The following is a 14,800-nucleotide window of genomic DNA, read 5'->3' on the forward strand; positions in this document are numbered from 1 at the left end:
CCCAGATAGCATGACAGACCGTGACAGGTGGGCGGGCACGGGGATGGTTTTGGTGAAGCTCTCTCCAAAAGAAAAAAGAAGAAGAATAAGTACGCTCTCCGCGGAGTCGACAGAAGCAGATGTTTCAGGGATATAGTATTTTCAGCCTGACTTCCGTTTCACCTGAAAACTGAAGCACGGACTCCGCTCAAGTACAGTGGGTGGCCACCTGTCCTTTCACACTCCATTGGTACTTCCGCTGTAAGTCTGCGAGGACGTCGTCAACACTTCTGCGGAGCAGTCGACAGGGACCAGCGAACACGAATGTTCCTTGGTGAAACTCCACGGCATGATGAAGACACAGGGTGTATTGGTGGGGGTGTCTCTGCTGACTAGCGTAGCTCTGCTGGGGCTGATAAACGTGCGGCAGAAAGAAGAGATGAAGGAGCAGAAACATGTATCGTTCGAGACGATTAAACTGCGTGTGACCAGAGACGTACTGGGAGAGTACCAACACGAGGCGATCAGAGTCCACAACCTGCTGGACAAGACCAAGGCTCAGGTGGATACTCTGGGGTCAGAACTCCCCCCACTGCAGGCTGCAGAGGCCAAGAAGAAGAGTGAACTGGAGGCATGCCAGGGAGAAAAGGTAAGGAAGGAGGGGTATGTCTGGGGTTTAGAGTGTACACAATTGATTTCCTGTGTGTGTGTGTGGTGTGTGTGTGTGTGTGTGTGTGTGTGTGTGTGTGTGTGTGTGTGTGTGTGTGTGTGTGTGTGTGTGTGTGTGTGTGTGTGTGTGTGTGTGTGTGTGTGTGTGTGTGTGTGTGTGTGTGTGTGTGTGTGTGTGTGTGTGTGTGGGTGTGTGTGTGTGTGGTGTGTGTGTGTGTGTGTGTGTGTGTGTGTGTGTGGTGTGTGTGTGTGTGTGTGTGTTCTCTCTCCTGTCACAGAAACATGTTGCTGATGAGGTGGGGGCCGTTGAGGCAGAGAACAGTAACTCTAAACGTGAGTGTTTAAACACCTGAAACTATTGTTACATCAACACTGTTCTGAAAGGCTCTTCGCCTTTATTACTGATACGACTATGATAACATGTATGATAGTTCACTGCTCCTCAATGAAGTGGACGTCGATTAAGACAGCTCCCCGCACCTCTGATTCAGAGGGGTTGGGTTAAATGCAGAAGAGAACATTTCTGTTGAATGCATTCAGTTGTGCTACTAACTAGGTATTCCCTTTCACAATGAACTAGAACATAAAAACAGGTTTAAAACCGGTCCATGACCAGTTCTAGGTGCAAGCCTTTTCTCTTCTAAATATGTTGGTGAATGAGAGACATCTTGTGGCGGAATAAGCTCATTGCAGGTTGCTGGGATTAAGAGTAGTATTAGTGGTATTCTGTATATGCGACTTGTCTTATTGAATATGTTTTATTCACTAACCTGTCTTTTAGTATCCCCCTCTCTGTCCTGTAGCCTCTAGCTCCATGTTCTGTCTCTGTCCTGTAGCCCCTAGCTCCATGTTCTGTCTCTGTCCTGTAGCCCCTAGCTCCATGTTCTGTCCTGTAGCCCCTAGCTCCATGTTCTGTCCTGTAGCCCCTAGCTCCATGTTCTGTCCTGTAGCCCCTAGCTCCATGTTCTGTCCTGTAGCCCCTAGCTCCATGTTCTGTCCTGTAGCCCCTAGCTCCAGGTTCTGTCCTGTAGCCCCTAGCTCCAGGTTCTGTCCTGTAGCCCCTAGCTCCAGGTTCTGTCCTGTAGCCCCTAGCTCCATGTTCTGTCCTGTAGCCTCTAGCTCCATGTTCTGTCTCTGTCCTGTAGCCCCTAGCTCCATGTTCTGCCTCTGTCCTGTAGCCTCTAGCCCCATGTTGTGTCCTGTAGCCTCTAGCCCCATGTTGTGTCCTGTAGCCTCTAGCCCCATGTTGTGTCCTGTAGCCTCTAGCCCCATGTTGTGTCCTGTAGCCTCTAGCTCCATGTTGTGTCCTGTAGCCTCTAGCCCCATGTTCTGTCCTGTTTTCCCTAGCCCCATGTTGTGTCCTGTAGCCCCTAGCTCCATTTTGTGTCCTGTAGCCTCTAACCCCCTGTTCTGCCTCTGTCCTGTATCCTCTAACCCCCTGTTCTGCCTCTGTCCTGTAGCCTCTAGCCCCATGTTGTGTCCTGTAGCCTCTAGCTCCATGTTGTCCTGTAGCCTTTAGCCCCATGTTGTGTCCTGTAGCCTTTAGCCCCATGTTGTGTCCTGTAGCCTTTAGCCCCATGTTGTGTCCTGTAGCCTCTAGCTCCATGTTGTGTCCTGTAGCCTCTAGCTCCATGTTCTGTCCTGTAGCCCCTAGCCCCATGTTGTGGCCTGTAGCCTCTAGCTCCATGTTGTGTCCTGTAGCCTCTAACCCCCTGTTCTGCCTCTGTCCTGTAGCCTCTAGCTCCATGTTCTGTCCTGTAGCCTCTAGCTCCATGTTCTGTCCTGTAGCCCCTAGCTCCATGTTGTGTCCTGTAGCCTCTAGCCCCATGTTCTGTCCTGTAGCTTCTAGCCCCATGTTCTGTCCTGTAGCCCCTAGCTCCATGTTGTGTCCTGTAGCCTCTAGCTCCATGTTGTGTCCTGTAGCCTCTAACCCCCTGTTCTGTCTCTGTCCTGTAGCCTCTAGCTCCATGTTCTGTCCTGTAGCCTCTAGCCCCATGTTCTGTCCTGTAGCCTCTAGCCCCATGTTCTGTCCTGTAGCCCCTAGCTCCATGTTGTGTCCTGTAGCCTCTAGCTCCATGTTGTGTCCTGTAGCCTCTAACCCCCTGTTCTGTCACTGTCCTGTAGCCTCTAACCCCCTGTTCTGCCTCTGTCCTGTAGCCTCTAGCCCCATGTTGTGTCCTGTAGCCTCTGGCCCCCTGTTCTGCCTCTGTCCTGTAGCCTCTAGCCCTGTGTTGTGTCCTATAGCCTCTAGCCCCGTGTTGTGTCCTGTAGCCTCTAACCCCCTGTTCTGCCTCTGTCCTGTAGCCTCTAGCCCCATGTTCTGTCCTGTAGCCTCTAACCCCCTGTTCTGTCTCTGTCCTGTAGCATCTAACCCCCTGTTCTCTCTGTCCTGTATCCTCTATCCCCCTGTTCTGTCTCTGTCCTGTAGCCTCTAGCCCCATGTTGTGTCCTGTAGCCTCTAACCCCCTCTCTGTCTGGTCCTGTAGCTGAGTTTGAGAAGCAAAAGGCTGCCTGGGAAGCAGAGATGACGTCTTTCAAACAGCAGGTGGTGCAGCGCAGCAAAGTGTGTGTCTTTGTGAAGAAGGACTCTGTAGAGGGAAGGTAAGAGACTGGGACTGGAGCCCTGAACATGGAACACCTCTATACATGTCCATCTGTATGTATACCTGTACACCACAGGCATATGGTCACTTGCGCACACACTAGCTCTATCTGTCTCTGACTCCCAAAGGAAACTGTGTGGGGATGAACCGCCTAAACAAGAGGCTGCTCCAAAACCAGATGCCCCCAAACCAGAAGAATCCAAACCAGATGCTCCCAAACCTGATTCTCCTAAAGAAGCCCCCAAACCAGATGAACCCAAACCTGATTCTCCTAAAGAAGCCCCTAAACAAGAGGCTGCCCCCAAACCAGAAGAACCCAAACCTGATTCTCCTAAAGAAGCCCCTAAACAAGAGGCTGCACCCAAACCAGAAGAACCCAAACCTGATTCTCCTAAAGAAGCCCCTAAACAAGAGGCTGCACCCAAACCAGAAGAACCCAAACCTGATTCTCCTAAAGAAGCCCCTAAACAAGAGACTGCCCCCAAACCAGAAGAACCCAAACCTGAGGCCCCAAAGATGAGATGAGCTGAGCTGGGTATCTTTTGTTCTGTATTTTTCTGTTAGCATTCCACTGATTGGTTTTCTCTTGGTAGCATTAGGAAACAGCTTATAGCAGTGAAGATACATGTTATTATGTAGAAATGCCAGATAAGACTCAAAAACACCATCATAAACCAATACAAAATGGTCCAAGGCAAAGTATTATTATTTTTTAAAAGGACACTACTTTAAAATATATATTCTTAAAATCTTGCAAAATATATTCCTTAATTTGATTGATTGATTGATAAAAAAAAAGGCTTCTATCATTTAAAAGGATAGTATTTCAGTCAAATACAGTGTCACTATCTTTTGAGTCTTGCTGTCTGGGACTGTATTAGAGTTGACTGTGGTGTCAGTATGATGTTGTTAACCAGCTTTATGATGTCCTAGTTATTATCCCCATCTCTCATTGTTTACAGAGGTGTGTGCATGACAGATGTGTGATCTGTCTTCTCTGGAACAATGTCTCATCTGTCAATCAGGATTTTGGTTCTATTTGCCTTTATTGTGTGAAGGATGACTGACTCTTTCATTTTGACCTTTGTTTGTTTTTAGGGATGGATGAAGAGAACGTGGAATCAAAGAAAAGACATAAGAGACCTTCTGCAGGACATTTCTGTTCCTTTTTAAACTCGTTAGAACTTGTCCTTCATGCTACTTTAGAGTCTATTAACTACCATCTAACATGAGTGGATATTGAATACTGTTTGTTAACCTTGTCCATTCCTCTCTCTCAGTATGACCCTCCCTCAGGGGGTGTTTGTGTGTGTGATTTGAACAAATGTGTATGTGTCACCAGTATCGACCAATCGGAAAGTCCAGAGCCTCTCTCTGTCACTCCTCATCATCCTCACTCTGTTACCCCGGTGACGGTATTTTGCAGTGGTGGCAACCATAGCATTGACCAATCAAAAGTCGTGGATTAAACTAATGGTATTTCTGTTAAGTCTGATTCTGATGTAATAAAGCTTAACCCTAAAGGAAAGTTTTGAATGTGGATTTGATTATCTATTGATACAGAACCATTTCATATTTAATGTGAGCACAAACATTGGCATTGTATCACAATAATGTAAAACTCATATAGAATGAAGTCACCTCAAATTTATTGGCACCCTTGATAAAGATGAGCAAAAAGTACTATATAATAAATAATACAAATATTGCGTAATTGTATATTGTATGCTCAAATAAAGAAAATATTTATAGGAATACAATTGCTCAGAGAAAAATATTTTGTTGAACAAGTATTTATTTATTTTTATCTCAAAGACAAGTGTCAAAGTTGTCACACCTGCTTTCAATGCTTTGTGTACCCACACCTAGCCAGGATAACGTCTCAGCCTTTTTCTAGAATGTTTTATGAGATTGAAGATTAGGCCATTCCTCCATATAGACTCTTTCCAGATCCCTGATCTCTGTTGGCCTGTGCTTATGGACTGGCCTCTTCAGTTCAAACCACAGGTTTTCTTTAGTCCGGAGACTGAGATTGCAATTGCAAAATGTTGATTTTTGTGGTCAATTAAGCATTTTATTTGTGGATTTTTGATGTTTGCTTGGGGTCATTGTCTTGCTGGAAGATCCACTTGCGGCCAAGTTTCAGCCTTTTTGTCAAAACAATGTTGTACTACTTGGTAGAGTTCATGATTCTGTTGACTTTAACAAGGGCCCCAGGACAAGTGGAAGCAAAACAGCCTGTTAACATCAAAGATCCGCCACCATATTTTACAGTAGGTATGAGGCTATTGTCTGCATATGCATTCTTCTTTTGACACCGAACCCAACACTGGTGTGTATGACCAAAGAGCTCTATTTCTTGTTCCAGTCAAAGTTCCCATGCTGTTTTAGTAAACCCCAGGCGTTTCCATATGGAGGTTTCTCTCAGTAAAGGCTTTTGACTGAAGCCCTTCCAAATAGCCAACTGGCATGGAGGTTTCTCTCAGTAAAGGCTTTTGACTGAAGCCCTTCCAAATAGCCAACTGGCATGGAGGTTTCTCTCAGTAAAGGCTTTTGACTGAAGCCCTTCCAAATAGCCAACTGGCATGGAGGTTTCTCTCAGTAAAGGCTTTTGACTGAAGCCCTTCCAAATAGCCAACTGGCATGGAGGTTTCTCTCAGTAAAGGCTTTTGACTGAAGCCCTTCCAAATAGCCAACTGGCATGGAGGTTTCTCTCAGTAAAGGCTTTTGACTGAAGCCTTTCCAAATAGCCAACTGGCATGGAGGTTTCTCTCAGTAAAGGCTTTTGACTGAAGCCCTTCCAAATAGCCAACTGGCATGGAGGTTTCTCTCAGTAAAGGCTTTTGACTGAAGCCCTTCCAAATAGCCAACTGGCATGGAGGTTTCTCTCAGTAAAGGCTTTTGACTGAAGCCCTTCCAAATAGCCAACTGGCATGGAGGTTTCTCTCAGTAAAGGCTTTTGACTGAAGCCCTTCCAAATAGCCAACTGGCATGGAGGTTTCTCTCAGTAAAGGCTTTTGACTGAAGCCCTTCCAAATAGCCAACTGGCATGGAGGTTTCTCTCAGTAAAGGCTTTTGACTGAAGCCTTTCCAAATAGCCAACTGGCATGGAGGTTTCTCTCAGTAAAGGCTTTTGACTGAAGCCTTTCCAAATAGCCAACTGGCATGGAGGTTTCTCTCAGTAAAGGCTTTTGACTGAAGCCTTTCCAAATAGCCAACTGGCATGGAGGTGGCGTCTCATTGGAGATTTGGTGACCCGAAGATGCCACCAAGTTTTGCAATTTTACCACTATACCACTGGGGACAAGATATACTTGCATCTGATACCAGGCAAGTTTACCACTGTTCCAGTGGTTTTAAATGTCTAAATTGTTGCCTTAATAATGTTAAGTGGTATATTTGTTTATCAGAAAAAAAATTGTACACACTGCCTGATTTTATGAAGGTCAACAACCATGTCTCTTCTTATTTGTGAGTGCTTTGCCTTTCCCCATGGTGATGAATGACAGAGGGATTTTACATGCGTGTTACCTCATTTTTAATGCCCCAGTGAAACAGGAAGCCAAGGAAATCCACAATTCAGTTCCTTAAACTGAGATCAACTTAAAAAAGAAAAATGTTAATTCTGATAAAATATAACAACATTTAATAGTGCCAATAATTTAGACACGTGTCTTTTTGAGAATGAAATGTTTTTCTCTGTGAAATGTATTGGTATAAAATGAAATAATTGTCCTTATTTTCTTCCATACAATATACTGTAGAGACCTCTGTCTTTCTGTCACTCCATCCTGTTCACTCTGTCCTTTTGTCTTTACCTTTCGCTTGCTCTCCCTCTCCTATCCATTTAATGTACCCCTCTCCACCTTTCTCCCTCCTATCTCTTCCCCTCTGCCTCCCCCTTCTCTCTTTCTATTCCCCCCTACCTCCCTCCACAGATGACAATGCTCCCTTCAGGCTTAAATTAGGCCTAGCCAATTAGGGAGCTATCATTCCGCTCCAGCAAACTCACAAGGTCACTGTTACCGCCCAGCAACTGTAGGACAGGGAGAGCAGAGAGAGTGGGAAAGGGGGAGGAGGGAGGGATAGGATGGGGGAGTGGACCTCTGACCAACATCCCACTAACATCACTAATACATATAGTATGTCCTGATATGCCTAATATCTGTCCTTAATCCAAGCAATGAGGAAGTGGACAATTCAAATTATGTAAGGTGGTCGTCATGACGTTAAATGATTCTTAGTCTTTCAGTTTAATATGAAAGTACTACATGTTCTAACAGTACAGGATAAATAGTATTAGAAATTAACAGATGATAAATCCTCAACAGATAAATATAATCATTGCTATTAGACTTAATCATGCTGCAAAGCTGAACTAGACTTCATTTAGACTTTAAATTGTATTGTAAATGTATGATAACCTTTTTTATAATGTTGTATAATTTTAAGTATATGTAGTTGGAGCCTCATATACATTTTTTTAATAACCCTCTGTTGGTCTGTTTTGCTGGAAAACAGTCAGATTTTTTGTTGTTCATATTTACTTTATAATATCTTTTGTACCCTTTTTGTCCTACAGGAACCCAGTAGATGGCACATCTGAGGCAGGCTCATGATTGAAAGAAGGGAAGTAAACAGAAAATTTGGATGATTGTGAAATAAGACTGTGAATCCCTTCACACGACACAACACCAAACTCCTTGTTGAACTGGTTGATTTGACCTTTTCAGATTCCTCCCTCAGTCTACCACTAAAGGTGTGGGTTCATACCACCCAGAGAAGTGTTGCTCTGCTCTCATTGAGCCCTTCACACATCAAGAGTGATGACCCTTGACCTGCATTCAGAGTGAGATACACAGACACACTTGCAGAATCTCACCAGATGACATCACAAGCCACCATGGGGTTCCATTGACAACCAGAGGTCACCTTGATGACTAAGGTCAACATGAGGACTAGGTTCACCTTGACAACCAGAGCTCCTTGACGACAGGGGGTGGTTGAAAATAAAGAAAAAGGCTGTAAGGAGAACACACAGGTTATTTCTATCTGGTCTACAGTACATCCATCCACAGTAGGCCCACCACAAGGCCACTGCTGGAGGGAGCAACAATCAATCCAAACAACTTTCCTATCTACTAAACTCACAAAGATAGTCCACTTATAAGGCTGTATGTGACATTCTAGCCATAGTTACAGTGACGTTATAGCCATAGTTACAGCTAAGAACACATTCAAACATGGAGTTATTTGACTTTAGTCTATGACCATGTGGGTGTGTGAGTGTGTGAACTCACAGCTGGATGAAAGTCTGATGTATTGATCCAGCTAATGCAGGGAGGAAGGGCCCGAGGCCACAGCAATCAATACACTCCTAATGATGTATGGGTGTGTGTGGAGCCCCCCAAATCTACAGGGGTGTATATATACCCCGTCCCACAGGGAACTCACACAAACTCTTACACACAGACCACAACCACACCACACACTGACACACAGCTACACACACACATATGTTCTCAAATTCCCCAGCACTTTAAAAATGACATAGCCTTGTACTTACCGTACATACTTTACAGAAACTTCACAAACCTACGCACCCACATGCTGAGACCTATCACCTTTGTGACCAGAGTAGATGTGTGAATGGGACACGCATTGAGCGGCTGTTACTCTTCATGTCAACAACCCAGAACATGGGCAATGGATATGACACACACATACACTGGACCAAGATAAAGAGGACTACGCGATTAGGACATAGAAAACATTGTAAGTATAAGATTCTCTCTCTCTCTTGCTCTGTAGGACTGTTGGATCAGTTGGTTTCCTGTCTTTCATCTGTTTCGTCTGTCCCTACCAACCCCACCTTCACTCCCTCCCCACAAAGGGCTCTTCCCTCTGCTGTCACTTTGCTGTAGGTGGAACTCTGGATACCATTCATGTCTGGTCCTCTCCCTATGAAACTAAATAACATGTTGAATGTGCACTTACATCAAATGTCTTAAACTAGTTTAAACTACTGTTTTTATTTTTTTAAATAAATTGTTCATGTTGATGTCCAAATTCACCTTTTCCTGATGTTTCTTTTTTCATCATCTCTCTAACTCTTAACACCAGCACACAAAGATCTGTCCTAAAAACCCACCCATATCTGTCTCCTTTCAGGCAGAAGACAGGATGGCTGCATGGGGTCCTGTTTGGCCAGGGGCTGTGTGATATGTTTGATATTCGGTTGTTCTCCTGCGTAATCAAGTCAACTAAATATCAGACATATTCCTACAGAGCCTGGCACACATCTACAGACCCTGGGTTTCTAACAGGCCAGTCGAGTCAGATAATCAGGGTTTGTATTGTTTGTAAATGATTTTTAAAATGCTTTATTCATGAGCTTTGATTTGACTTTATTCTAAAGAGTGATCCAGGTTTTGAATAGACGAGCATGGACATATTGTAAGTTAATATGAAACAAACATTTCTAGTTTATATCTCTTAATTAACATGATTAAAATAACCAATTGACAACATTCAGGCAATGTAATGTAGTATTAGGCTGCTTAGATTTCGTTAAAAAAATATATCTATATTATATTTGCTATTGCATCTACTTTGAATAAAGAAGGTTAAACCTGACTGATTGGAACATGTTGCCACAGTGTGTATACTGTATACTGTGTATACAGAAAACATTGAACAAATGAGAACTGCGGAGGTGTGAGGGTTAATGTCGTTTGATGTCAGAGTATTGGTGTGCACCTCCAGTTTGGCGGCTGCCAACAGACTCTTCCCACAAAACAAACAACCATTTACAGTTCACTACAGTTTGTCCATCAACAAATGCAAATGTGCCTTTTTTTGGGCAGTACAGCGAATTGTATCTGGTTGTCAGGTAACTGAGGGTACAGTTGACTTTTACTATCCGCAATAGTTTATAACTATTATATAGATATCAGGCACAGATATACCAAATCCGCTGTTGATATCTAAATTGGGACTGATGCACTTGCACAAAGATTGTGTTATCCCATGTGCACTAATCAGGAGTGAACAGTAGGCTAATTATAATGGCACCTTAGTACAGTTATGGCCATAGCAGTCCATCCCAGTCCCACAGATAGGAAGTGGTCCATGGTCATAGCAGCCCATCCCAGTCCCACAGATAGGAAGTGGTCCATGACCATAGCAGTCCATCCCAGTCCCACAGATAGGAAGTGGCCCATGGTCATAGCAGCCCATCCCAGTCCCACAAATAGGAAGTGGTCCATGGTCATAGCAGCCCATCCCAGTCCCACAGATAGGAAGTGGTCCATGACCATAGCAGCCCATCCCAGTCCCACAGATAGGAAGTGGTCCATGGTCATAGCAGCCCATCCCAGTCCCACAGATAGGAAGTGAGACATGGTCATAGCAGTCCATCCCAGTCCCACAGATAGGAAGTGGTCCATGGCCATAGCAGCCCATCCCAGTCCCACAGATAGGAAGTGGTCCATGACCATAGCAGCCCATCCCAGTCCCACAGATAGGAAGTGGTCCATGGTCATAGCAGCCCATCCCAGTCCCACAGATAGGAAGTGGTCCATGGTCATAGCAGCCCATCCCAGTCCCACAGATAGGAAGTGGTCCATGGTCATAGCAGCCCATCCCAGTCCCACAGATAGGAAGTGAGACATGGTCATAGCAGCCCATCCCAGTCCCACAGATCAGAAGAAGTGAGTCCATGGCCATAGCAGCCCATCCCAGTCCCACAGATAGGAAGTGGTCCATGGTGCCCATCCCAGACATGGTCCATGGCAGTCCATCCCAGTCCCACAGATAGGAAGTGGTCCATGGTCATAGCAGCCCATCCCAGTCCCACAGATAGGAAGTGGTCCATGGTCATAGCAGCCCATCCCAGTCCCACAGATAGGAAGTGGTCCATGGTCATAGCAGCCCATCCCAGTCCCACAGATAGGAAGTGGTCCATGACCATAGCAGCCCATCCCAGTCCCACAGATAGGAAGTGGTCCATGGTCATAGCAGCCCATCCCAGTCCCACAGATAGGAAGTGGTCCATGGTCATAGCAGCCCATCCCAGTCCCACAGATAGGAAGTGAGACATGGTCATAGCAGCCCATCCCAGTCCCACAGATAGGAAGTGAGACATGGTCATAGCAGTCCATCCCAGTCCCACAGATAAGAAGTGGTCCATGGCCATAGCAGCCCATCCCAGTCCCACAGATAGGAAGTGGTCCATGGTCATAGCAGCCCATCCCAGTCCCACAGATAGGAAGTGGTCCATGGTCACAGCAGTCCATCCCAGTCCCACAGATAGGAAGTGGTCCATGGTCATAGCAGCCCATCCCAGTCCCACAGATAGGAAGTGGTCCATGGTCATAGCAGCCCATCCCAGTCCCACAGATAGGAAGTGGTCCATGGTCAGAGCAGTCCATCCCAGTCCCACAGATAGGAAGTGGTCCAAACTGTGAAGGCTGCTGATGTTGCCTCTACATTTAAGAGGATGCACGTGGATTGGCCTTCCAAAAACTCCACATCAAATTATCAAACCTCACAGAGACAGTAATCATCAAACCTCACGGAGACAGTAATTATCAAACCTCACGGAGACAGTAATTATCAAACCTCACGGAGACAGTAATTATCAAACCTCACGGAGACAGTAATTATCAAACCTCACGGAGACAGTAATTATCAAACCTCACGGAGACAGTAATTATCAAACCTCACAGAGACAGTAAAACTGAGATATTTTCCTCTCTCGTTGTCTCATTTCCCCTCCCTCCCTAGCTGTCTTCCTCCCCCCTCACTCTTTTTTCCTCTCTTCCCCCTTGCTCTCTCTGTTGTTCTCTTTTTCTCCCTCACCCTCTCTCCCTCTTCTCTCCCTTACTCACCCCTCTCTGAATGCAGAGATATTGCGAGAAGTCTTCGGCAGGCTATTTTTATCTTTTAATAATCATATCTTTGACTTAGTTTGGGAATTAAAGACTTTCCACATTACTTCCAGACACTAAGAGTTTGTGCTAGTCGCTAAGCAACAGCTAATGTGATTAAGGATAGTGAGTAATATCATCATGTGTGTGATGCATACATGCAGTGGTGGAAAAAATACCCAATTGTCATACTTGAGTAAAGTAAAGTAAAGATACCTTAATAGAAAATGACAAGTAAAAGTTACCTGGTAAAATACTACTTGAGTAAAAGTAAACCATTTTTTATTTTCAAATATACTTAATTAAGTATCGAAAGTAAATTGAATTGCAAAAATATACTTAACTATCAAAAAAAGCATGAATAATTTCAAATTGCTTATATTAAGCAAACAGCACAATAAAGTTTTTTAAATTTACGGAGAGCCAGGGGCACACTCCAACACTCGAGATATAATTTTTTGAAAGAAATGTAGATAAGTAAAAGTTGTCAAAACTATAAATTATAAGGGGGTAGATCAGCTTTAATATTGCAGATAGAATGTAGCTTCCATCAATGTAATTGTCTGCATCACTTCCAATCCCCCATATATTTTTTTGCAAATATATATGCACATATAAACTCAGCAAAAAAAGAAACGTCCCTTTTTTAGGACCCTGTCATTCAAAGATAATTCGTAAAAATCCAAATAACTTCACAGATCTTCATTGTAAATGGTTTAAACACTGTTTCCCATGCTTGTTCAGTGAACCATAAACAATTAATGAACATGCACCTGTGGAACGGTCGTTAAGACACTAGCAGTTTACAGACGGTAGGCAATTAAGGTCACAGTTATGAAAACTTAGGACACTAAAGAGGCCTTTCTACTGACTCTGAAAAACACCAAAAGAAAGAGGCCCAGGGTCCCTGCTCTTCTGCGTGAACATGCCTAAGGCATGCTGTAAGGAGGCATGAGGACTGCAGATGTCCGTACTGTGAGATGCCTAAGACAGCGCTACAGGGAGACAGGACGGACAGCTCATCGTCCTCGCAGTGGCAGACCACGTGTAACAACACCTGCACAGGATCGGTACATCCGAACATCACACCTATGGGACAGGTACAGGATGGCAACAACAACTGCCAGAGTTACACCAGGAACGCACAATCCCTCCATCAGTGCTCAGACTGTCCGCAATAGGCTGAGAGAGGCTGGACTGAGGCCTGTTGTAAAGGCAGGTCCTCACCAGACATCACCGGCAACAACGTCGCCTATGGGTACAAACCCACCGTCGCTGGACCAGACAGGACTGGCAAAAAATGCTCTTCATTGACGAGTCGCGGTTTTGTCTCACCAGGGGTGATGGTCGGATTCGCATTTATCGTCGAAGGAATGAACGTTACGAGGCCTGTACTCTGGAGCGGGATTGATTTGGATGTAAAGGGTCCGTCATGGTCTGGGGCGGTGTGTCACAGCATCATCGGACTGACCTTGTTGTCATTGCAGGCAATCTCAATGTTCATCCTGACTTGACCTTCCAGCATGACAATGCCACCAGCCATACTGCTCGTTCTGTGCATGATTTTCTGCAAGACAGGAATGTTAGTGTTCTGCCATGGCCAGCAAAGAGCCCATAACTCAATCCCATTGAGCACGTCTGGGACCTGTTGGATCTGAGGGTGCAGGCTAGGGCCATTCCCCCCAGAAAGGTTTGGGAACTTGCAGGTGCCTTGGTGGAAGAGTGGGGTAACATCTCACAGCAATAACTGGCAAACCTGGTGCAGTCCATGAGGAGGAGATGCACTGCAGTACTTAATGCAGCTGATGGCCACACCAGATACTGACTGTTACTTTTGATTTTGACCCACTCTTTTCTCAGGGACACATTCAATTTATGTTAGTCACGTCTGTGGAACTTGTTCAGGTTATATTTTAGTTGTTGAATCTTGTTATGTTCATACAAATATTTACACATATTAAATTAGCTGAAAATAAACGCAGTTGACAGTGCGAGGACATTTTTTTGTTGTTGCTGAGTTTACATACATACACATACACACTGTACATACATAAATATATACATACATAGATACATATACATACATACACATCTTTATATATATTTTTTTCCTTTATTACTTTCTAACCCTACCACCCTCCCCTAATTGGAGTAAACTAGTGAACAACAACACTTAGGCTTCTACTTCCAGTTTATACATACTATATACATTTTATGGCCCAGTCTATTTTACAATAGTTATATTCTGTTTGTTTTCACTCCTGTCTTTCCGCTAACCTCAACCTCTCCATCTGTTTCTTTCACAACATTTCTGAACCAATATATGTTTTACGGACACAGTATGTTTTACATTAGTTATCTTCTTGTTATTAGTTGCTATTATTCCCAACCTTCAGCTCCATTCAATCCCTCCCATCTATCTCTTAACACCCTCCATATTGGATTTCTATTTGCCATATATTTGTGCTGTGTGCTGTGATGTTTCTGAACCTTTCTATTCTCATCATTTCCACAGATTGTAAATGAAAGTTTTTGCTAAAAGTATTATTATATTATGGATTGATTGACGATGACTTTTCAGATCACCCAGTAGTGCTATCTGCAGAGTTAGCTGGAAGT

At 44.4% G+C, this 14,800-nt stretch overlaps 1 protein-coding gene across 1 annotated transcript; it reads left to right on the plus strand.

Annotated features, from left to right (window-relative positions):
• The first annotated feature begins 208 nt into the window (after positions 1-208).
• LOC118373845 (uncharacterized) lies at positions 209-4,779 on the plus strand. The gene is made up of 5 exons (XM_052495474.1): positions 209-628; positions 927-981; positions 3,135-3,249; positions 3,380-3,786; positions 4,350-4,779. The coding sequence occupies exons 1-4, from the start codon at positions 329-331 to the stop codon at positions 3,774-3,776; spliced, it is 867 nt and encodes a 288-aa protein (XP_052351434.1). The 5' UTR covers positions 209-328; the 3' UTR covers positions 3,777-3,786; positions 4,350-4,779.
• Positions 4,780-14,800: the final 10,021 nt, after the last annotated feature.

The sequence above is a fragment of the Oncorhynchus keta genome, chromosome 34, assembly GCF_023373465.1.
Source record: "Oncorhynchus keta strain PuntledgeMale-10-30-2019 chromosome 34, Oket_V2, whole genome shotgun sequence".
In the NCBI taxonomy this organism is placed as follows: Eukaryota; Metazoa; Chordata; class Actinopteri; order Salmoniformes; family Salmonidae; genus Oncorhynchus; species Oncorhynchus keta.

Coding starts and splice junctions, on each gene's coding strand:
- LOC118373845 (XM_052495474.1), top strand. CDS start 329: ATGATGAAGACACAGGGTGTATTGGTGGGGGTGTCTCTGCTGACTAGC. Junction 629..926: donor AGGCATGCCAGGGAGAAAAG/GTAAGGAAGGAG, acceptor CTCCTGTCACAG/AAACATGTTGCTGATGAGGT. Junction 3,250..3,379: donor AAGGACTCTGTAGAGGGAAG/GTAAGAGACTGG, acceptor TGACTCCCAAAG/GAAACTGTGTGGGGATGAAC.